Source organism: Euleptes europaea, chromosome 2, assembly GCF_029931775.1.
Source record: "Euleptes europaea isolate rEulEur1 chromosome 2, rEulEur1.hap1, whole genome shotgun sequence".
Taxonomy (NCBI): domain Eukaryota; kingdom Metazoa; phylum Chordata; class Lepidosauria; order Squamata; family Sphaerodactylidae; genus Euleptes; species Euleptes europaea.
Genome location: NC_079313.1, coordinates 103,115,471 through 103,139,814, shown reverse-complemented (window position 1 = coordinate 103,139,814; position 24,344 = coordinate 103,115,471). Strand labels below are relative to the sequence as shown.

At 41.4% G+C, this 24,344-nt stretch overlaps 1 protein-coding gene across 1 annotated transcript in view; it reads right to left on the bottom strand.

Annotated features, from left to right (window-relative positions):
- Positions 1-3,777: 3,777 nt before the first annotated feature.
- Positions 3,778-24,344, bottom strand: part of KDM5B (lysine demethylase 5B) — a 60,470-nt gene continuing 39,903 nt past the window's right edge. The window contains exons 21-28 of the mRNA XM_056845590.1: positions 20,928-21,066; positions 20,345-20,524; positions 19,055-19,213; positions 15,730-16,215; positions 7,892-8,003; positions 6,635-6,789; positions 4,797-5,114; positions 3,778-4,620 (exon numbers count right to left, since the gene is read on the bottom strand). Coding sequence (XP_056701568.1) covers positions 4,483-4,620; positions 4,797-5,114; positions 6,635-6,789; positions 7,892-8,003; positions 15,730-16,215; positions 19,055-19,213; positions 20,345-20,524; positions 20,928-21,066 — 1,687 coding nt within the window. The 3' untranslated portion in view covers positions 3,778-4,482. The remainder of the gene's footprint in view (positions 4,621-4,796; positions 5,115-6,634; positions 6,790-7,891; positions 8,004-15,729; positions 16,216-19,054; positions 19,214-20,344; positions 20,525-20,927; positions 21,067-24,344) is intronic.

Sequence of the window (24,344 nt, the reverse complement as noted above, 5' to 3'; positions counted from 1 at the left end):
AGCATGGGGGATGGTAGCTGCTATTTCCAAGTACAACCCTGAGGAAATGATGGTAAGGTTTATATAAATTGTCCTTACACACAAAATCAAGTGAGTGTTGCAAACCCTGGCTGCAGATCTTGCCCAAAAGTACTCTCTGCTTTACTGATTACAGATGGCAAGTGTTAGGGACCTGAGTCTTGTGGATCCAGATGAGTTGCTTCCATTACACCAACCTCTATAATGTGACAAATGCTAGCAATGTGTCACCATTTCCATCCACTACTGCACCCCCCAAATATTGCACTCCACTACGTGTTTGAAGTCCTGGTTCTTGTTATGTATCAGAGGCTCCTCTTTGGTCAGTATGCTACAGATTTTTCTGAATGGTAAGAGAAATGAGTGGTTTCAGTAGCAGGAATATTGAAAAAAAGCAGCCAGTTGTTCCTGGAAAATATTTGTACTACAACACACTCCCCTACAGCAAAGTTAATTTTCAGTGAACGAGGTAAAATAGGTTGTCAGGCTGCAGAGTAAAACAGAAGGCAGAATGAAATATATACATTAGGATCAGATGATCAGGTAGGGTGTGTGTGAGAGAAACAGGTCATGTAGATGGTGATTCCAGAATGAAAGAATTTGGTCGGTACCTACATTTGTACTATTTGGCCATTATTTTGGCAATAACATTCAGAAAAGTGAATGCTGGAGAGGACACTGTTTTTGTTTTTGAGAGGACACTGTTTTGTACAGACAAAACAGTTCCTTTGAAATTTTCATGTAAGATAACACAATTCGTTACACTGGCACACTTGTGTTCTATAATTCCACAAATCTTTTATAATCCCATCATGATACTATTCTCCTTGTTCTAACTGACTTTTTTCTTGTAGGAGCAAAGGAGACCACAGTATACAACCCAAACTGAGGCAAGCTTTGGGTTTTCTGGTAGCTACCAACTAAGTTTTTTTTCATCCCACAATACTTCTAAAACTGAGCTTTGAATGTATTCTACAACAGGAAAAACCTGTAACAGTAGCTGCTCTTTCTCCAGCTCCTCCACACCAACTTGTGCTCCCCCCCCCAAAAAAAAACACAAGTCAAAGAAACACGCGTCTCGTTTCTTAGTTCCCAGCTACGCAGTGAGAAACGAAGACCTAGCAAGAACAAAAGGGGAATGTGGATTTTGATCACATTAATGTGGTTCTTGGGTATTTCTTGCTTTAAAGAGAGGGTACATTAAGGTAGACCTAAAAAGAGTTACACAGCCTAGTAAGTTGGTAATCATTACCCTAATTCTGTAATACTGGTTTCTAGCTATATAGTACAAGATGTTGTGTCACCTTAAGGGCTGCAAAATTTGTAGAACCAGAATATTTGAGTGGATCCTATCTCATACAAATGCTTCTGTCCAACAGGAAAGTCACCTCCATCAGGATGTGTTTGACAGAGTATCTCAGATGTTCTAAGCTTTTAAATTATCAGGGAAAAATTGGCCAGAGATTTAGATAAGAAAGGAACTAACCAGAGTTACTTGTATTCTAGTAGATAACATTGGAACAATTTTTTAGAAAAAATCAGATATTGGTCCTGTACCTAAGAAAATGTAGATCAGTCATGTTAGAACTGTAAATAATATAATAGCCTGTTAAGCGCAAAGGCAAGTATTGCTCAGAAGATGGGCACTCTTGACTGATGGGAGAGATATGAACAATTGGCCTGTCTTGTCCCTTGGTGGGTGAGTGGATAGAGAAAAATAATTTAATTGTGAAGATTGTCCATTAGAGAAAGAAAGGATGGGCAACTATATCCCAGGAGATAACACACAAAAGAACACTGATACTCCTAACAGAACAAGCAAGTGAACATTAGCTCTACAATGCTGCACAAGGGTTGATATAACCTTTTAATAATTAAACAGAGCTAGAGACATTTCCCAGAGACGATCACCCCTAGAAAGCCAATTCTGGATGTCCACTTTTCAAATCAGGTACTAAAGGGTCTTTGTTGCAGTAAAAATATACAGAGAATTAACGTATAATGCAGAACAAGGCAAAAGTATATTTCAAATTAAATGCTATAAAAGTGAAGACTAGGTGTTCAATTAATTCTAGTTATCAACAAGCTGGTTAACTATGTCTAATTTTTAGTGCTCTATAGCTTTGGTAAGAATCAATTACCTACAGTATAGTAATTGGGGAAAGGGGTAGTGTTGTTTCATACAAATATGAATCAAGTGTTTAGTCTTAATTTCTTAGGCCAGTTCAAACCTCCAAGTGAACTTCATCTAATTGTATGACTGTTGCCAACCTAGATTAAAATGCAGTTTGGGTATACTGTTAACTGAAAAGCTAACAGTAATGTGAAGATAATGTGAGAGAGTATGTACGATTGAACAATCTGCTCCCATTGGTTCTTGTAGGTTATCCGGGCTGTGTAACTGCGGTCTTGGAATTTTCTTTCCTGACGTTTCGCCAGCAGCTGTGGCAGGCATCTTCAGAGTAGTAACACTGAAGGACAGTGTCTCTCAGTGTCAAATCTGCTCCCAATTGCGTGAAACAACAAACTGTGGTTTGTTCTCCTGCCCACAAACCAAGATTCTAAATCACAGTATTCCTCCACACATAACCCCCAACCTGTGTTGACTGAATGTCTGAATAGCAGGCATAACTGCACTGTCTATGCTCCCCTGCTTCCATGCAATCACAAGCTGGTGAATACAACACCTACATGGTGTAGAAGTGTTCATACACTTCCTCTCTGTGATCAGGAATATTTGGAAAGCAGTGTCCCAGGTCACAGGATGGAAGCATATACACGAACTTCATCTACATGTAAATACAGTGTTTACAAGCCAGCAATTGCATGGAGATAGGAGGGTAGGGTCAACACCCTCATGCCACTTATGTGCAGGGTACTAGTTTAAATCTTCGAACAGAATCCCGGGCTGCATTTGGATGTCAAAGAAACCATAATTTGTTTGTGCTGTGAACAAGACTGTCTTCTCTTTGTACATTATGGATTGAAGACATTCCGATATAAGATGTCTTCAATCTAACTCCACTTCATTTGGGTGCCAAACTGGATTGTGTTTCTTTCTCAGTACTCAGGATAAAACTGAGTTTTAGAATCCTAGTTACTGAGAAGGAAACAAACCCAGTTCAGATGTCACAATGAACTTTGGTTCATTCTGAACCAGGAAGTCTTCAGTTCTTCAGCTGTTTGGAAGAGGTAATAAGCATGCTAGTGAGGACTTCTTAGCTCATTCTCATCACGAACAAATCAAGGTGTGTTTTTTTAATGATGTCTGAATACTGTTTGTGTTAAACTTCCTGTCTTCTTTTCAGCAGTTTATACCATGCTTGTTCCCAGCGATGGCTGAAAGCAATTTTCCTTGTTTTCTTCCCCATAGAACTGTTCTACCAGGGGCTGCTGAACTAACTTATGGTGCTTCCAAATACAATTCATATAGACTAGACTTGCATATAGGTCCATCAAAACGACAAGCTCATACCTTTTTAATTAGCTTGTTTGCTCATCTGTTGATAATAAGTGGCCTAAAATTTTAAAAAGAAGCCACTTAGTTTCCTGTTTGGTTTCCAGTAAGGAACTATTAATCTCCAGAGATGACCAACTTAGTACAGATCTATACCTTCTGGTATAAAAATAATGGAAATTGGTCTGACAATATAATGGCAAGGATACTTTTTAAAACGTAGAATGTGATACAGCATGCATCATAAAACTGATCACGTTAGGAAATGGATGTAATTCAACCTCTCTAAAGACACCGGTATGTAATTTTATAACATAACCAAGGGTTTATTCCACAATATAAACTGCAACATTTGATACAAGCTACCAAAAAGAAGGAAAAGCCAAAATACAGCTGTGGCCATTACTTTACAGAGCTTTTTTATCTCCTACATCACTAGTTCATCAGTGACACTAGAACCTAAACATTTGCTTCCTGTACATCAACCAATGCTAAGAGCACCAACACGCTGTTCAGAATTATAATTCCAGTCACTGAAACCAGACACAGAAGTTATTGCTCAGATAAATAAATCTAGTCTACAAAATCAAAGTGAGGGGGGGAATCTAAAGTTTTCAAAAATGTCAATAGAGTAAATGGGAATTTCTTCAAAAGAGGACTTATGGGAATCCTTAGTGCAATGCTTTGCACCTAAATAAAATGGATTAAGTGTGCTGGTAAATTCCAAAGAGGTAATTTAATGCTGTACATAAAAAGGTGCATGTTGTGTAATGCTTCCAAATTGGCGAAACCTCTGGCTAAACAAGTCAGCATTTCAAACCTCATTAATCACAAACAGCTTAAAGAATAAAAATACAAAAGTGTCAAACTGTTTTAAGTTCTGAAAAATGATCCCACGAGGATAGAAGTAGCACCATTGCAACTTGGCTCTAAAACCAGCTCTGTGGTTTGATGGAGAAAAATTTCAAAGTCTTCTCTTGTAGAGTTTTGAATGCTCAGTAGGCATTTTACTTTTGATATGGAGAGACCTTTCCAGTACAGCTCACACAAATGTAGTCTTCTTTTTCTGCCATCTCTGGAGAAACGCCCACACACACCTGATGGAACCACTGGTTGCAACAGCCATCACATTGGACCCAATCCACCTAGACACAAAAAGAACACAAGTCTTCACAGGAGGGCAGCAAATATGACACACCACTTTTATGTCTAGTCACTTTCAAGTCTGTGTTGCTACAAAGACCAGCAGTCTAATATTTCACAAAATTCATATAATTCCATTCCTACATCCCCTGCACTCCAGACTTTTCCCTCAACTTACCTCGTCACCTTCAGGCTGCAGGCAATTGACAGCTGGACAAATGGCGTCCTCATCTTCAGACTCTTCCTGTTCAGAGAAGGACATATCCGAGAGAAGCAACTGGCTTTCACTGGAGCGCTGAATGTCGAACAGCCTCTCTCTTTCCAGTTTGCCAGTGCTTAGCTCCCTCAAATGAGCAAGTTTCAGTTTTTTCTTGTTGGGAGTTACTTTTCTGACTCTTGTTCTCATCTCACTGCAGAAATCCCCTCTCTCAAAGCGTCTCTTTAGTTTTCTTTCCATAGAGCAATTTACATCTCTCTTTCCTCGGCAACAGTCATACTATGAGACATAATTAAAATAAGAATGTGAAGCATGGTGTGGCTAGTTCTTCCATTCCAGTGACCTGATATTTCCTTCCATGCCCTGCAGGCCAAATGTCATGTTATACAGGAGATTCAATCAGCTGACATCTTAGTCTTTAATTCAAACCAACTTTAAGGGGCTCCTAATTTGATCAAAGAGTGATGCTGGAGGAAGGAATATTTACTTCACCATACTATTTTCTTGTCTTAAATTAGCTCACTGGGCTCATAGGAACTTGGGATGGGGTAGATTTACAGCAGGAAAATGGGGCAAAGAGTTACTCCCACCCCACCACTGCTCAATCACATTGATTTCCAAGTTTGCTTTAAATTCAAAACAAAAATGTAAAGAGATCCCAGTCATAGCTCTCCTACACATATGTAGTTTGAGATCACAATTAGAAAGACATGTTCACTATGTTACAACTCTACTCGGCAATTCTGAAAGCAACGTATACATTATATAGTTTTGTATAATTTGAGAAGTATTTAGTTATGAAAAGGAAGATGTTTTTCTTTCTTACAAAGTGCTCAACTATATATTAATTAGATTTGGTAAAACAACTTATGCCAATTTTCAAAACTTGTAATTAAAATGGGGAATCTTGTTTGAGCTGATAAGACATCACAGAAGAATGGACATAACTGCTGCAGCTATTGTTTCATCATTTGTTGAAATTATTCCGCACTAACTTCAGGCAGACTATGTGATTCAATAGAACACTTATAACTAACTGCACAAGAAATTTAGGACTGTGTGCAAATGATGACAGGAGATGTGAAGATGGAATTTCTGACGTGCCCTATGTTTCTCAGGTTATTTGCATCACTTACTGGTGGCTAGCATTCTTAGGGAAAAATAATTTCAGAGGGTAGCCGTGTTGGTCTGCAGTAGAACAGTTACATTTGAGTCCAGTGGCACCTTAGAGACCAACAAGAATTTCAGGGTATAAGCTTTAGAGAGTCAAAACTCCTTTCGTCAAGACACAGTAGAGTATAAATGTAGACCTGCGTCCTTTTATCCTAGTCAGAAGGTGGGAGGGATGTTGAAAAGAATGCTTGTAAAGGATGCAAAAGTACAAATTGTATTGTAATCGGCTTGATTAGAGTAGAGGGGAAATGCTTGGGGGCAGAAAATTAGCATCTGTATTGAGATAAAAATCTTATGTCCCTATTCAGCCCTAGGGGGTCCATTCTGAACTTGTGAATTAACTTGAGTACAGCAGTCTCATACTGTAATTCCCTTTTGCAATTTCTTTGTTTGAGGACTGCCATTCTAAGGTCAGCAATGAATGACCTGGAAAATTAAAATGTTCTCCCACTGGTTTATGTGGGGAAATAAGTTATACCTGCGAGAGATCCTCTACAACTGCATGTGTGCTGTTGGTGAGATGCTGCGGGGTGGGGGGGGGAATAAATAAACCTTTTCACAACATTCATTTAATGACTGAGCAACTGCTCTCTTTCTGGGTGGAACACTGGTCCAAAAATACCTGCCTTTTCACTTGTTGGTCCTACTGATGACTTCTGTTCAGTCTTTGCAACAGTGTTCTGTTTTGTGAATAAGATGTCATAGAGCTCTTGTATTTCAGGTAGTGAAACCTGTAGCAACTGGGCCTCCATCATCAATTCATTCAGCTCTGCACTAATAGCTATAATGACAACACAAAAAATTGTATTTTTCCAATACTGACAGTCACATAATTTTAAATTTCTCTTTCAAAAAAAAAGTTTGTTCACAAGATCCACCCCCACCAAATGAACGTACACTCCAGTTCTGCTACACAAAGAAGATCTTGTCATTTCATGTTTAGGCTCTCACCTTTGCTAGTAAGTAAAGCACGAGGACCCACAGCAGATGCTGCACAATGTTTTCAACAGGCACTTCATCTCCCCTCCAGCCTTAGCCCTCTATGACAACCCCCTGTAAGGTTACGTTTTCAGGAACTTGTTCTTTCCCTCCCCTTTCACCATAATCCTAAGGGTATATTCCCTATAGGGGATGTTTTCTAATAGTCTTACAAAGTACAGGATAGTGGCTTGTAGGTTTGGTATTATTGGGCAGGGCGGGGGAGGTTAGTAGGTTGCTCTTTGCCTTCCCTTCCCTGCCACAGGAGCACTAAAGTTAATCTTCCAAAACCACTTTGGCAGGTTCTTCAGAAATCTGCTCCCAAACTCTTGGTGAAAGGTGGTGAGCAATGGACAAATATCTCTGTAGCCATACCTCCCCCTATGGGAGCACTGGGGCAAATATACTGATAGCCCTTCCTGCCTTGTGAAAGGTAATGGGAATATTATTACTAGGGACAGGGATGAGATAAAATCAAGCTCAACCCAATACCCAACTAACAGGATGCAACTGCTGAAAAATGGAAATTTGAAAAATCCAAGATTCAGTTTTTGAAATTCCAAAGAGAAACGTGCATATGACAGTCTTACTGGAGTGATTGGGAGTCAAAGCAACATTCTCCTCACTCGTACCTTCAGTCTCCTATAACAACATTACAAGCAATTTTGCTTAGGCTGAATAGAAGCAAACATTAAGCAACTTGCCTCCATTCCACCACTCAGCAAGCACAATAAGGCCTAATTCTGTCTGATTTTTTGGTTTATAGGAGAAGCCATATTTCTGAATACCTTTGGATTCCCTTTAATATGCAGAAGCTCCCCTCTTTATTGTGGCTGGTCCCACTATGCTGCTTTTATTAGTGACACAGGGTCATACACTTTACTGGTAGTAGGAAAGATACTCACCATGAAGGGGGATGCAGTTTTGTCCTGTAGAAAAAGGAGAGTGTAAATTCATGGGTCTGTTATTCCAGTCATGAGGCAAAGAAAAAGAGGTGGCACCAATTGTCTGTGATACCTAATTAAAGAGAAACAGTTAACCACAACGTATTTTCTGCTAATGTAATTTGAACTTAAACTTGAATGATGGAATTAAAATGTAACTTTTAATTCAATTATGAATTAAAATGAGCTGCTGTAATTAAGATTTTGCAAAAGATATATGCATACCAATTCTAAAAGAAAGGAGTGTTTTTCACATAATCAGATTGTTGAAAAGAACAAGCTGGAGTGAGGAGTAAAACAATTACAGACCTGTCAGGCATAATTTGGTGGAAAGCATTGCTAAGTCTAGAATAATTAAATACATAGAAGAACAAGCCTTTCTTTGACAGCAGTCAGCCATTTCTGCAGTCTTGCCTCACCCAAACTTCCAGAACTTTTGTATCAATAAATATAGACTGGGGTAGTCTGACTGATGTATTACCTGGGTTTCTAAAAGACTTTTGACAAAATCCCTCATTAACTTAGCACTCATGGAATAAGTGTACAGACCTCTTTATGGACTGCTAACAGACTTTACAGAATATGAATCAGAGATTAAGAAAAATACAATTTTCACAATCAAGTGGAGTAAGCAGTTGGGTTTGTCTCCTTGTATTTGTACTGGGGCTGCATACATGCTCACTGGAACAAGAGCAGATGTTTTTGATGCAGAGTGAGTTCTGCTTTCCTGCAACCTCTTCCTTGTTACTGTCACAGGTACCTGGCTCTAGTTCTAAAGCTGATTGTTCCTACTTCTCCTGCTCTCTGCTTCATGTGAGCTGTCCTTTGTTATGAACCAACCATTACCTGGTGAAGTTTACAATTACAATCTTAAAACCTCTGCAAAGGTGTGGGACCTATTAATATGTTGCACCAAGGAAACAGATGGATCTGGATGGATTCCTGACAGCCCCTGGAAAGTTTCTAGTTAACACAGTGGTGCGTCTGTCCATGTCATAGTAGATTTGTGGATTATGGAAGTGACCAAAGCAAACTGATATGACTACTTCCAGTCATCCTCTACCTTCCTGCCAGGTTCAGGTAGCTCAGTGGTTTACAGATGAATTTATGGTATTGAAAGGGGTTGGTAAACATTTAGAGTGCAAATGGAAGAAGATTGCAGAAAGCCTGATCAATCTCAGATTAGAGCACTTAATTGTGCCTATTCAATGATGGTGGTAAAGCAGCAGCACTTCTGTTAGCATTGCATTTACTCAGAAGCATCTAGGGCAGTGGTGGTGAACCTATGGCATGCGTGCCAGAGGCGGCACGAAGAGCCCTCTCTGTGGGCACGCGAGCTGTCGCCCCAGCACATCTAGAGAGTTACAAATCCAAGGCAAAACCTCCCATGCGTTTTGGCCATTTGGTCCCTCCCCTCGCCCGCCGGCCGTGCTAAGACCCTGCGGGATCCGCCCGGGCCTGCCTCCCACCTTCCTTTCCCCCCTGCTTCCTAGAGCCTCCCGATGGGCCTCCGAGCAGCTGAGCAGCTCCAGAGCAGCAGCAGCAGGGGGCGGCGGGGCGGGCATGGAGTGGCAAAGCTGGGAGCTGCTGCTGCTGGCTGCCCTGGCCGGCATGCAGTATGAGAAGTACCGCTTCTGCGGCTTCCTGGCGGCTGAGCTGCTGCTGCTGCAGAGCGCCTACGCTTATGTGCTGGAGCAGAATGAGGGCGAGGGAAGGAGAGCATCCGTGCCCTGAAGGCCAGCCTGCGTCTCCACCGCCTGCTGCGCAACAGCAAGGCGCACTGCTACCAGGAGTACGCCAGCGGCGGTGGCGAGGAGCCGGGGGAGCCCTGGCTCAGGGAGCCAGCCTTTGGAGAACTGGGCCCTGGTGCCACGCCGGACCAGGGGTTGGCTGAGCTGGAGCTCTTCAGGCACGTCCTGTGGTGTGCTTCCTGCCTGCGGTGCTGCAAGCGCAGCCTGCCTGTCTTCCAGCTCCGCTACCCACTGGCCGAGACCCTGTGCAACTTCCAGCGACGCACCCCATACCTGTACCTGCACTACGCATTCTATAAGGTGAGGGGTGTGCCCCCCGGAGACGGTCCGGCCGCACGATCCTGTGCAGAGTGACTCCTCTAGCATGGGATGAAGTGGGGATGTTAATGTATGAGTTGTTTTTTCTAAACTAAAACCTCAGTATTCAGGTTAAATTGCCATGTTGGCACTTTGCGATAAATAAGTGGGTTTTGGGTTGCAGTTTGGGCACTTGGTCTCTAAAAGGTTCGCCATGACTGATCTAGGGAAACTATTCCAGGCTGTGAGGGGACATAGGAGATGGGCCCCAATAAGCCTAAAACAAGCCTCTGTGACTTTGTTAGAGGTATATCACTCATAGAATTGCTTGTATCTATGACAATTTGGATGCTGTTATTATAGAAGATCTATCTCGGAATGTCATAAGAATGTCATATGTTCAGCCTACTGGGTCACACTACTGGTCCATCTAGTCCAGCATGCTGTTTCACAACATGGCCAACTAGTTTTCCTGGAGGGCCAAACTATCAGGGCACAGAGGGCAATGCCATCAGAGCACAGTCTTATCAGTTTAATATTATTATTTGGTGTCGCCTGGGACATGTTGCTTGGGGAGGTGCATCTTATCTATGCTTGACCCTTTCTCATCCTGGCTCCAGAGTGACCCATAGAGAATCATACAGATGGGTCTCAGGAGTGATGAATGTTTCATAGAGGGAGGAGGTCATTCCATCTACCTTGAAAGAGATAGTCCCAAGGCCCCTCTTTATGAAGCCCTCCTTGGGCCCCAAAGATTACTCAGTGGCAAATATCTTCTTTCCGGTCAAGTGCTTTGAGTCAATGGTGGCCATGCAGCCTCAGGCTGGATTATCTGGGACCCATTTAAGTCTAGTTTCATGACTGGGGCAGCAACTGCCTTGATTGTTCTGGATGATAGTTTTTTCTGGGAGGGAGGCAAGGGGTATGCCATCTTGTCAATTCTCCTGGACAGAAGGGCACCATTTCATTGGGCCAAGAGGTAAAGAAGCAGTCTTTGAAGGCAGTGCTGAATGTGCCCCCAACATACTGAAACTAGAGGGTGTGTGTGGAGAGAGGCCATGACGTACTGGTACAGCATCTGGTTTGCTTGCAGGTTCAGTCCTTGGCATCTCCAGTTAAAAAGATCACATTGTAGTGATGTGAAAGACCTGTGATGCTGGAGAGCCATTCCAAATCAGACTAGACAATACTGATCTTAACAGACTTGTGGTCAGACTCAGTATATGATGGCTTCATGTGTGCATCACAAGACAGGACCCTTTGAAGAATGGCACCTGTGTTGTGGAGCTCCTTTCTTATAAATAGAAGATCACCTGGTGTCAAGTTTAAGTTCTTTTAGGTGCCAGGCAGACACATTTTATTTTCCCAAGTGTTTTAGATCCCCTACATTGTTTTTTAATTACTATACCTGTTGTAGCTCTGTGAATATTTAATGTTGGCTTTGTCAGTCTGAGGTATAGGAAACCTCGTTTTATTAGTAGTGCTGTTTTTATGAGTTGCTGTTTTAAGATTTTAATCAGTTATTGTAATTTTCATATGCTGTAAGCCACCTTGGTTACAAATTTGTAGGGGCATGGGGATATAAATATTTTAAATAAAGGTATTTTTAAAAACCCAAATTTCACAGGTATGCTGTGACTATCCAGAAAAGGGATCTTGGGATTGCAGTGCAAGAAGTAGTGAAGAAAGGCAAGCTCCACGATAGGGAGTATTAGGAAAGGGACTGAAAACAAAATAGCCAGTGGCATAATGTCTTTCATACAAGTCTATGGGCATCTAGCCGTGCATCTGAAATACTGTGCTTTGTATCCTAAGATCTGTAAGCTTTGCTCCATGTAAGGGGGTATTTCCTGCTTCTCCATCTGCTGTATCCCCCGCCATCCCAATGATTGGAAGACTATCAGGAATTGTAAGGAATGCAGCTTGGGGGACTGCATCTCAAGTGGGGAAATCTATGAACACTGTGGAACCTCTCTCCCCCGCCCCCCAACCCTGTAGATCTTTTGCTCATTCAAGGGCTCCTTCAGATGCAACTCTATGTATGGCTCTGGATGCCCCACCTCAACACAGGTATTGTACAGAAAAAGCCAATAAAATTTTAAAAGAGCTGAAGCATTTCTCTTAAAAGGAAAGGCTAAATGATGCTTTAGATGACTAATGCTCTGTTCAGAAATTCACTTTGTAAGGGTGTCTGGTTTGGAAGACTTACTGGTATGCTAGGTGAGGGGAGCACATGAGCCAGACAATTAATTAGATTCATGACGTTATGAATGAACTCCAGTTCATCTGTTATGTCTGAATGGAGACTAAGAGAGTACATGGTAGAGGTTTATAAATCACAAATGGTACGAAGAGTTTTTGCCCATCATAACATTTGAGCCAAACAAAATTGATAACCAAAGATTACGAAAATGACATACTTTTTATGGACAGGGAGATTTTTCGGAGGCATTAGGCAGATTTCAAGGCAAGTGCATACCCACAGAATAATCACTCCAATAAATACATGTTCTAACAGGAGGATGGCTGCATGTGTTTCTATTCCCACCTTTTCTGGAATAGAAACTCATTTTTCAAAAGTAGGGAATAACTGTTAATTGGAGTTGGCATAGTGTGGTGTCTAAGAGGATGAGTTGAGATCCAGAAGGTTCCCAGATCAAATCTCACCTCTGCCACAAACTTACTAGGTGATATTGTCGAAGGCTTTCACGGTCAGAGTTCATTGGTTCTTGTAGGTTATCCGGGCTGTGTAACCGTGGTCTTGGAATTTTCTTTCCTGACGTTTCGCCAGCAACTGTGGCAGGCATCTTCAGAGTAGTAACACTGAAGGACAGTGTCTCTCAGTGTCAAGGGTGTAGAAAGAGTAATATATAGTCAGAAAGGGGTTGGGTTTGAGCTGAGTATTGTCCTGCAAAAGTATTGTCCTGTAAGTATCAAGATAATGTGCTAATGAGGGTATGGTATGTTAATATGGAACCAGTGTATCCTGAAGTGATCTGTTAATGTGTGTAATCCAAAACTAATCTGTATGGCTATTGTTGAATGTTGTCTTTGTCTGGAGGTTTTTCAGGGCAGGAAGCCAAGCCTTATTCATTCTTAAACTCTCCTCTTTTCTGTTAAAGTTGTGCTGATGTTTGTGAATTTCAATGGCTTCTCTGTGCAATCTGACAAAATAGTTGGTAGAATTGTCCAGTCTTTCAGTGTCTTGGAATAAGACCCTGTGTCCTGTTTGTGTCAGTCCATGTTCAGCCACTGCTGATTTCTCAGGTTGGCCAAGTCTGCAGTATCTTTCATGTTCTTTTATCCTTGTTTGTATGCTGCGTTTTGTGGTCCCGATGTAAACTTCTCCACAGCTGCAAGGTATACGATATACTCCTGCAGAGGTGAGGGGGTCTCTTTTGTCTTTTGCTGATCGTAGCATTTGTTGTATTTTCTTGGTGGGTTTAAACACTGTTTGTAGGTTATGTTTTTTCAAAAGTTTCTCCATCCTATCAGTGACTCCTTTAATAAATGGCAAGAATACCTTTCCTATGGGAGACTGTTTTTCTTGAGTTTTCTGATTTTTGTTTGGTTCAATGGCCCTTCTGATTTCATTCTTGGAGTAGCCGTTTGCTAGCAGTGCGTGATTTAGATGGTTAGTTTCTTCCTTGAGAAACTGTGGTTCACAGATCCGGATCTGTGAACCACAGTTTCTCAAGGAAGAAACTAACCATCTAAATCACGCACTGCTAGCAAACGGCTACTCCAAGAATGAAATCAGAAGGGCCATTGAACCAAACAAAAATCAGAAAACTCAAGAAAAACAGTCTCCCATAGGAAAGGTATTCTTGCCATTTATTAAAGGAGTCACTGATAGGATGGAGAAACTTTTGAAAAAACATAACCTACAAACAGTGTTTAAACCCACCAAGAAAATACAACAAATGCTACGATCAGCAAAAGACAAAAGAGACCCCCTCACCTCTGCAGGAGTATATCGTATACCTTGCAGCTGTGGAGAAGTTTACATCGGGACCACAAAACGCAGCATACAAACAAGGATAAAAGAACATGAAAGATACTGCAGACTTGGCCAACCTGAGAAATCAGCAGTGGCTGAACATGGACTGACACAAACAGGACACAGGGTCTTATTCCAAGACACTGAAAGACTGGACAATTCTACCAACTATTTTGTCAGATTGCACAGAGAAGCCATTGAAATTCACAAACATCAGCACAACTTTAACAGAAAAGAGGAGAGTTTAAGAATGAATAAGGCTTGGCTTCCTGCCCTGAAAAACCTCCAGACAAAGACAACATTCAACAATAGCCATACAGATTAGTTTTGGATTACACACATTAACAGATCACTTCAGGATACACTGGTTCCATATTAACATACCATACCCTCATTAGCACATTATCTTGATACTTACAGGACAATACTTTTGCAGGACAATACTCAGCTCAAACCCAACCCCTTTCTGACTATATATTACTCTTTCTACACCCTTGACACTGAGAGACACTGTCCTTCAGTGTTACTACTCTGAAGATGCCTGCCACAGTTGCTGGCGAAACGTCAGGAAAGAAAATTCCAAGACCACGGTTACACAGCCCGGATAACCTACAAGAACCAATTACTAGGTGATCTTAGGCAAGCCACACCCTGACAGCTTCTGCCGCACACCTCCAAACAGGATGGTGCCAGTCACACCCTTTCAGGTATGCACAGTGTCCCTGCTCTCCTTAGGGAGGAGGGGACAGAACTCTGGCACCAATTTGAAGGGTAAATCTAAAAGATTCTGGAGAATGCTCTGTGCAGCTACAAAACCATGAAGGTGGTTATGATGATAATAACACTATTGTAAGAATAACACAATAATGTGTATGCAGTACTTTGAACACTTAAAATGCCACACACATACTAAGTGTACCTGCTGATTTCATTTCTTCTGTTATTCAAGTCAGACTGGCTTACTGCAGTAGTCCAAAACTGGATAAAATTTTGAATCAGCATCCCCATGAGCACAGACACACAGCAGCAGTACTTCATTGTCCTAGTACACTAACTACTACAACCCAAGATATCAGCAGGAAGTTGAAGTATTGGAAATTCCAGTACAGAGGAAGTTATAGGACAAGGTTGGATAATATGCAGATATTGAAATGCCGAAAAAGTTGTTTTTATTCTGTCATCGTATCTTAGAAATATCAAGATTCATTTGGTCAAATTTTCTGTTGTACAGTTAGGAACATTAAGGCTGAGTTGGTAGGACAGGGGTGAAAAGAGTCTGTGAAAAATTCCATCCCTTGCCAAAATGTGGGTGTGTGGGGTAAATGGGTAAAACATGCTAGAAACATGGCCGTGAGGATGTAGATATTGGTCACATATTCTAATTATGCCCTGTTGTAAAGAAGTTCTGGAATGCTATTCACAGAGAAACAAAATGAATGCCAGCAAGCAGAGAGATTAGAGCTACAAGAGAAGTATATAGGAGGCAGCTATTACAGTTAGGATTAGGGCATAAATTGGATGAATTACATGACAGAGTTGCATGATAGTTTGGAGAGAGAGAAGAATGATGGCCCATGGCTAGTAACTGCATAGAAACCTACCCCTGAGAATTATCCAATAAAATACATTCTTTAGCATAGTAGTGTTGTCTGAAAGTTCAAATAAGTGTACACACTGTCAAATGCAAGTGAAGATACTGAAATGCTGATGAGCTCACATGACTTAATATTAGAAAGTAGTTGGAGTTTTACCTTACTGGTCTCTTGCAATTGGCCGGCCATGGTTTGCCATCTGCTGTACAGTATCCCTGAGCCTGCTTTGTCTTGCGTAAGTTTTATATTCCCTGAGGATAGCATTTGTTGTGCTCTGTGTTGCCAGTTCACGGTCCTCTCTATCATATAGCGTAAAGCATCTCCCTCAGGCAGCCTCACACGAATACGTTGCAAGGAAGCCAGTAAAGGCAGAATCTTTTCTAAAGGAGGTTTTTCTGATCTGTGGCAATGAGGACAGAGCCACACCTGAGGTTCCTGCAGAGTGCTGGGCACTGAAACACAGCTGGTATGAAAGATCCCTCTGCAAAGTTCACACTGAATCATAGGTGCTGCTGGCTCTCTCTGGCATAGGCAAACTTTCATCTCTACATCCTGAGTATTACAGAATATTTTTTCCTCATTTGCTGCTCTCAGAGAGTGCAATGCTTCCATCTCCTTTAAACGAGCTTCACCAAGAGCGGCCATCTGGAAGTAAATTATAACATGCACATTAAGATTATTAGAAGAAAAGTGCCTTTTAACAGAAGGGCTGAAGCTCTGAGACTTCTTTAATAAAGATGGCATTTTTTAAAAAAATACTCAATTACACAGATACACATAACCATATTAACAAAATATAACAAACAAGGGGAAAATCCAAGAGAAGTCCCACAAATCCTATTGATAAGAAACAACATATTCTTAAGAACTTCACCACATTCCGTTCCAATCACATTATATCCAATCTTATATTAAAAAATGCCTGTGTGATAAGAACTATATTGGCACAGGCTTGAGGAAGCTTATAATCTGCATTACTGAACGTAAAAGCAACATTCATTTCAAAAAATGTTTGCTCCTCAGGTCCAACATTCCTTACAGCACAACCATTGTCCCACAGACTACATTTTGGGCTATATTCAGATCAGATTGCCATAATCACAGAATGTTATTGAAAAGAGGCAGAGTGAGTGGATTTTGAGTCTGAAAGCTTGGTTTCTTATAGGTTAAATGAATGTCTGGATTTACTACCACTCATATGAAATAAAAACAGTTCCGTTCTTACTCCTTCCTGTGAAGCCCAGCTGCTGTGGGAACATTCTGGCAATGCTACCACACAGGTTAGCTATATTTCACCTTTAAAATTTATATGTACATCCATGAGACTTTTGTTTAACAACTCTTATTTTAATATGTGCGTTCTACAGTATGTTTTTCTATAAAAGACCTGTGAGGAAACTGACATAGACTTATATGATATATATTGGTCCCAGGATATCAATGTATTAACTATTTTCCTCACATGCTCAGCTATCAAAGTGTTTTCGAATTTTGTTTTTAATGATAACTGTGTTCATTATTTTTGAGACTTGTCTATATGTATATGTTTTTACAGATCCCCCGAAGCTGCATAACTAATTGCATAGGGGCTGTCAAGTTCTAGAAATATTTTTTCCCATTGCAACAATAATCATTTTGCCTTTTCTTGTTCTGGCTATTGCTGTGGCACTACAATTATTGTTATACATTTGTTTTAGTTTTAACAAAATGTTGTTTGCCAATTTATTGCCTGTGTGTGTGCTAAGTGCCATCAAGTCGCTTCCGACTCATGGCGACCCTATTTATTGCCTATGGAGATATAATATTATTTTGACCCTCTTCATATTGATATCGTTAAGTGACTCAATAGTTCCTAAACCCTCTATTCAGGAATATTCACTGTACCTTTACAAAAAGGTCTTTAGTACTAGAGTATGTAAATTAATGCTTTCCCATGCTTAAACCTTTATATTATGGTTCATTATTAACCAACCAGACAAACGTTAACGTTCTTTCATGTGATGCCTGACACTTATGATCCCAAACTAATGCGCACATCCTTGTCTCAATCCTTATGAAGTCTGATTTACATATTGTCAAAGGCTTTCACGGTCAGAGTTCATCAGTTCTTGTAGGTTATCCGGGCTGTGTGACTGTGGTCTTGGTATTTTCTTTCCTGACGTTTCGCCAGCAGCTGTGGCAGGCATCTTCAGAGGAGTAACACTGAAGGACAGTGTCTCTCAGTGTCAGAGTGTGTTGGGAGAGTAATATATATAGTCAGAAGGGGTTGAGTTTGAGCGGAGTCATTTGATACTTTTTCAGGACAATGACTCAGCTCAAACTCAACCCCCTTCTGACTATATATATTACTCTTCCAACACACTTTGACACTGAGAGACACTGTCTTTCAGTGTTACTCCACTGAAGATGCCTGCCACAGCTGCTGGCGAAACGTCAGGAAAGAAAATACCAAGACCACGGTCACAAAGCCCGGATAACCTACAAGAACTGATTTACATACTTTAACAGTTTTCTCCTAACAGTGTTGGGTGATGTCGCACATCTTATCTGTTTAGCAAATCTGTACTTCATATTTCATGTAGACCTCACAGAGGGACTGGATATGGCCTGTTGGCTCTTCCCCTTCTCCCCTGTTGCCTCTGCAAATTCTACCTGAAAAAAATTAAGGTTAAAACTAGAGTACTTTTGGAGTATGACACCCCCTCCCCCCGGAAATGAATAGGAAAGAGCACTATATATTCAGGCTTAAGGGATCATAGTGAGACAAAGTTCTGCTGTGTTTTGGGGTTTGTCATAATTTTATGTTTTCAGAATTTTTCCTCCTACCATCAGTTCACTGGAGTCAAATTATATCCTTTCACACAGCAGGCATCCCTTTCAGACTATGAAAGGGTCAATGTTTTTACTTATAAAGTTGTGTTTTAAAATCTTGTTTGTTCAAAAGAGCCATTTCAACCCCCTGAGTTAGCCTCTATGACAACTAGCTACTGATTGCGTGAAATTATTTGAGCACTTACGTTTTTGTTTATCAATTGGGCTTGTAAATATTCAATGCCCTTAAATACTGTCCCCAAAAAACATCAACTATCCATAATGCTATGGAATCAGAGCTAATGTATTGCTATGGCATCTTCCAAGCTCTCCACTGCTGGCAAACGTCCTTCACAAAAAGGTGGAGGTCACAACGCAGGGCCCTATTAACTCCCACAGTGTTCATGTTGAATTCATATATCTTTACAAGAATGTGTTTTGTTAATCTGAACTCATTTTCAAATCAGGTATTTCCCCCCATTTAATTAGTATACATTGTACCCTAATAACTGATTCATGCCAACAGGTTTTTACAATAGGCCAAAAAAATTCCTGATCACCTCCATGTCTGAGAGTATGCAAGTAAGGAAAGCGTTATGAAAGAACCAAGCCTAAAGAAAGGTTCATCCAATTAACTTTTTATTTCCAAAACCACTTCTAAATGTATACATACCGCAGCAGCAGTCTCCTTACTCTCAGATAAAGCTCTTTCTAAGTCATTTAAACTCTCTAGTTTTGTGCTCTTCTTTTTTCCATTTGGGACAGGCTCTTTTAATTTCTTCGGTTTTCTTTTGAATGCAAGTGTTCCAGTGTCACATCTGGGACACAGCACCTAATGAAAAGATTAAAAGAACAGTAATTCATTCTGGTGTAAAGCATAAATCCACTTATTTTTCTTTTTGAAGTGGTATCTAAAAGACTATGCAGTAAAAATAAGAGATGCATGCATATGGTTCAGTTAGATTTTGCCTACAGAAGGATCCTAAGGATGGCAAAAGAAAGGAGGTGAGATGCTAGGGCAGGAAGTAAACTGCACTTCTCATTAGGGTTGCCAACTTCCAGGTACTAGCTGGAGATCTCCAGCCAACAGAGATCAGCTCACCTGGAGAAAATGGCCGCTTTGGCAAATGGACTCTATGGCACTGAAGTCCCTCCCCGACTCAAAAATCTCCCACCGGTGGTGAAGAGGGACCTGGCAACCCTACTTTTCATCCTCTCTCTTTGCCCTCTGTCTTCTCCCCTCCAGCAGCCAACCAAGTCAAGCATTTCTCTGCTTTATTTCCTGCCCTGACTTTGGAAGAAGTACTTGGCTTCCTCTTGCTGCTGTGCCCTGGCAGCTGCAGGGGGAAGTGACCCCCAAAAGAAAAAAAAAAAAGGAAAAAATGCCAAGCAGGGTGTAAAACAGTGTACTTCCCCTCACCTTGAGTGGCTTGTCTGTGTGTTTGTGTTATTCCCCTTTCTACCCTCTTGGGTAGTTTCTCTCTGTGTTATTCCCCTTTTGGTTTCTTTGGGGATTTGCGTGTTTTATTTCACCTCCTCCCTTTTGGCTTCTTCTGACTGTGGGTGCAGGGAGATTCTTTTATTTATATTCCCATCCCCTTTTGCTGCTTGTGTGTGTGTGTGTGTGTGTGTGTGTGTGTGTGTGATTAGCCCCACCTCCTATGCCAACCATGTTGTAGCTGGTTCTGCCTCCTGCAATTGGCATTTTGTGGTGTCAACCAACATCTTCTCTCAAAATTCCAAAGGTGCCTACAGGTTGGGGACCCCTGATCTAAGGTGTAGCAGCTTGCAGTTCCATCTTTTAGTATATTTCTAATTATTTTTTAGTAAAATGAAAGCAATTACACCTTTTAAATTCCATAAATACAAATACTTTTTGCTATTCCAGATATATTTCATATTCTCTTATACATATGCACATATACGTCCAAAGCAAATTGACTACGTATTATAGATTGCTCACCTCCAGAAGAGAGTAAGAGGAGTTCTCAGTCAAAAAGGTATTGACTGCACACTCTTTCCAGGCTTGAACTTCAGCAACTAAGGACTCTAGCCTCGGCAGATATTCCAGATGTACCGGAATACAGCGACTTCTTGATACAAGTTCCACAAGTGTATCTAACACAGGCACACGCCCACCAGCCTAACAGTACACAGATATTAAAAATGCATGCATTAATAAAGACAAAATGACATGAAATCAAAGATATACCACAGAGGAAGCAACCATTTTATGCTGTTAGGACCGATGGATTTTTGACTATAGTTAGTATTTCAACAATAATCAATTGAAATGTGTGGTGTTTTTTGCTTATTATACATTTTTTGGTTACTGTAAAAGTGCCTCAGTGTAAAGCTGCTAATAATAGATTAAAAATAATAAGATTCTTCCACACAGCATTTCTCCTAAGGACATGTTTGTTACTTAACTGTGCCTACAATCCCTTTCATGTAGTTTGAAATCCATTACATACAGGAACAAATGAAGTCATACTGATATCAAACTATGAGCGCATCATCGACAATTGGCAGTAATTTTTTCCTACCTGCAGGCCTTCCACTTCCTGTAGCCAATCTTTGGCCTTTTTTACAGCCTCTTTCAGAGCTATACCATTTGGAAGATAAGCAGGAATTTCCTCTATCTCTTTCACTGCTGCTTCAAGACTGCTTAATGACTGTCGTGGTCTTAAAATAAACAAAACATACAACTAATAATGTGGTATCATATTGTTATTTGGAAACTAGTGTGACATTGTTATCTGCCAAACAATAGTAGCAGCTTCAGGCAAGCTGCATCAATATGGGCTATAATTAGATCAAATGATAAAATACAGAAATATTAGCATGCCTGTGTGTGTATTTCTACCATTTATGCTTTCGTTGCAAATATCACCTCTAGATGCAATCTCTTTAAAATGATTGTACACTATAACTAAGGCCTAGTTCTCACTCAGATGGTAAACAGATGGTAAACCTGGGCCTCTTCAGACTATAGGTGGGGCTCAAATGATTGTATGCTCTTCCATTAGGGATGCCAGCCTCCAGGTGGGATAAAGTTGCCAAGTGCCAGGTGGTGGTGGGCAAACCCCCACCAATCAACCTGGCTGCCGGCCGACCAACGTGTGCATGCGCGCCTGCCCAAGGCGACACGACACTTCCGGTTTACAACCGGAAGCGCCCCATTGCAAGGGGCCGTTTACCAGTGGTAAAGGCCTCGTTGCGATGCAGCACTTCCAGGTGTAAACCGGAAGTGCTGTGATTGCGTTGGTGAGGCCACGTGCACGATCTCACCACCACCCGAAAAACCTCCCGCTGGAGCAGAGGACTGACCTGGTAAGCCTAAGGCGGGACCTGGGGAACCCCCGGAATTACAGCTCATCTCCAGACTACAGAGATCAGTTTCCCTGAGAAAACTGATGTTTTGGAGGGTGGACTCTATGGCATTGTATCCTACTGAGGTCCCTGTCCTCCCCAGGCTCCATCCCTAAATCTCTAGGCATTTCCCAACCTGGATCTGGCAACCTTATCTCCCATAAAAAAGACAAATACAAAAAACAACTAGTCTTCTCTCTGATGCACCACTTTTCTATGTACAAGGAATATTTTTAATGGAGAACATGTGATCATGTGAACCACCACTACCACCAGTTCAGCCCAGACACCATTTTATTGCCTCAATAGGAACTAGGCCTTGTAGGACTCTTGCCTGTCAAATTCAGGTATTTTTGAAAGCTGCCCAATATGAAACTAAACAGAAGATTGGAGGCGGGCAAATGTTGTCCCCATCTTCAAGAAGGGGAAAAGGAGGATCCAGGTAACTACCGACCCATCAGTTTGAATTCTATACCAAGAAAAGTGTTCGAACAAATCAACAGTCCGTCCTTGAGCATTTAGAGAGGATGGATCTGATCACTAAGAGCCAGCATGGGTTTCTCAAGAATAAGTCATGTCAGACTAATCTTATCTCCTTTTTTGAGAAAGTTACTACCTGGCTGGATCAGGGGAATGCTGTAGACAGTTTATCTAGATTTCAGTAAGGCTTTTGATAAGGTTCCACATAGTATTCTAGTTGACAAATTGGGAAAATGTGGGTTTGATCCTATTATTATTAGATGGATCTGCAACTGGTTGACAGATCGTACCCAACGAGTGCTAGTTAATGGTTCCTCGTCCACTTGGAGAGAAGTGACTAGTGGAGTTCCTCAGGGACCTGTGCTGGGCCCTGTGTTGTTCAACATCTTTATAAATGATTTGGATGAAGGAATAGACGGGATGCTTATTAAATTTGCAGATGATACTAAATTGGGAGGGGTAGCAAATACGGTAGAAGACAGAGCCAAGATGCAGGATGATCTTGACAGGCTGGAGAAATGGGCTAGAACTAACAAAATGCACTTCAACAAAGACAAATGTAAAGTTCTGCATTTAGGTAGGAAAAATCAAATGCATAATTATAGGATGGGGGAGACTTGTTTGAGCAGTAGTGTGTGTGAAAAGGATCTTGGGGTCTTAGTAGACCAAACACTGAACATGAGTCAGCAGTGTGAAGCTGTAACTAAAAAGGCAAATGCAGTCTTGGGCTGCATTAACAGAAGTATAGTGTCCAGATCACGCGAAGTGATGGTATTGCTTTACTCTGCTCTGGTTAGACCTCAGCTAGAGTACTGTGTTCAGTTTTGGGCACCACAATTTAAGAAAGATGTAGACAAGCTGGAACATGTCCAGAGAAGGGCAACAAAGATGGTGAGGGGTCTGGAGACCAAGTCCTATGAGGAAAGGTTGAAGGAGCTGGGTATGTTTAGCCTGAAGAGGAGAAGACTGAGAGGGGATATGATAACCATGTTCAAGTACTTGAAGGGCTGCCATATAGAGGAGGGTGCAGAGTTGTTTTTTGTTGCTCAAGAAGGTTGGACCAACGGAACCAACGGGTTGAAATTAAATCAAAGGAGTTTCCGTCTAGACATTAGGAAGAATTTTCTAACAGAGCGGTTCCTCAGTGGAACAGGCTTCCTCGGGAGGTGGTAAGCTCTCCTTCCCTGGAGGTTTTAAAGAGGAGGTTAGATGGCCATCTGTCAGCAATGCTGATTCTGTGACCTTAGGCAGATGATGAGAGGGAGGGCATCTTGGCCATCTTCTGGTCACTAGGGGTGTGGAGGGGGGAGGTAGTTGTGAATTTCCTGCATTGTGCAGGGGGTTGGACTTGATGGCCCTGGTGGTCCCTTCCAACTCTATGATTCTATAAACTGATTCTCTGAGAAGGGAGGGGTCAGGAAGTCTTGATATTTTTTAGTTCCTGCCTCCCAAATATGGATTGGTAAATAACCCAAGCTGAAGATGCCCCTCTCTCTCAGAGCGCAAAGTTACAGTGCTAGGACTGAAACTTGGCCCTAGGGTATCAGTAGCTCATAATTTTCCTCAATATGATAAACTGTCTGCTGGGGATGGGGAGAGAAAAGGAACAACATTCAAAGATTTCTGGTCACTCCAGGGGCCTATGAAGCTGGGCAAATCACCTGGTTTGTTTTCATACAATATTTGGGTTAATTTCACGTGGTGGTGGGCTGGGGCAGAAGATCTTTGTCTAGGGGTCCACTGTGGTGGTGCCTGGCAGTTCTGATGACATATAGTGCTCTGGAACAGTATCTGCCAGGCAATGGTAAGCATGGGACTTGGGCATAGTCTAGAGGCTTTTCTATTGTAGCAAGTCTGCATGTCTGTGTTTTTCCAACAGTAATGGCAACAAAAGAGGAGACCATTGGCTCTGCATTACCTGCCAAGAACAGGGGGTTAGTTTAATTACCAATAATGGCCAGTTTAATATACTCACTGATAATGTGCACTATATGTTGTTATTGCAGTATCCTGATTTTGCATGGAATAATCATGTTGTTTGCTTGAGTTTAGCTTGTAGCCCCAGTGAATGCTACCTGGTATCTTCCCAAGGTTCCCCACATTGTCTCAAC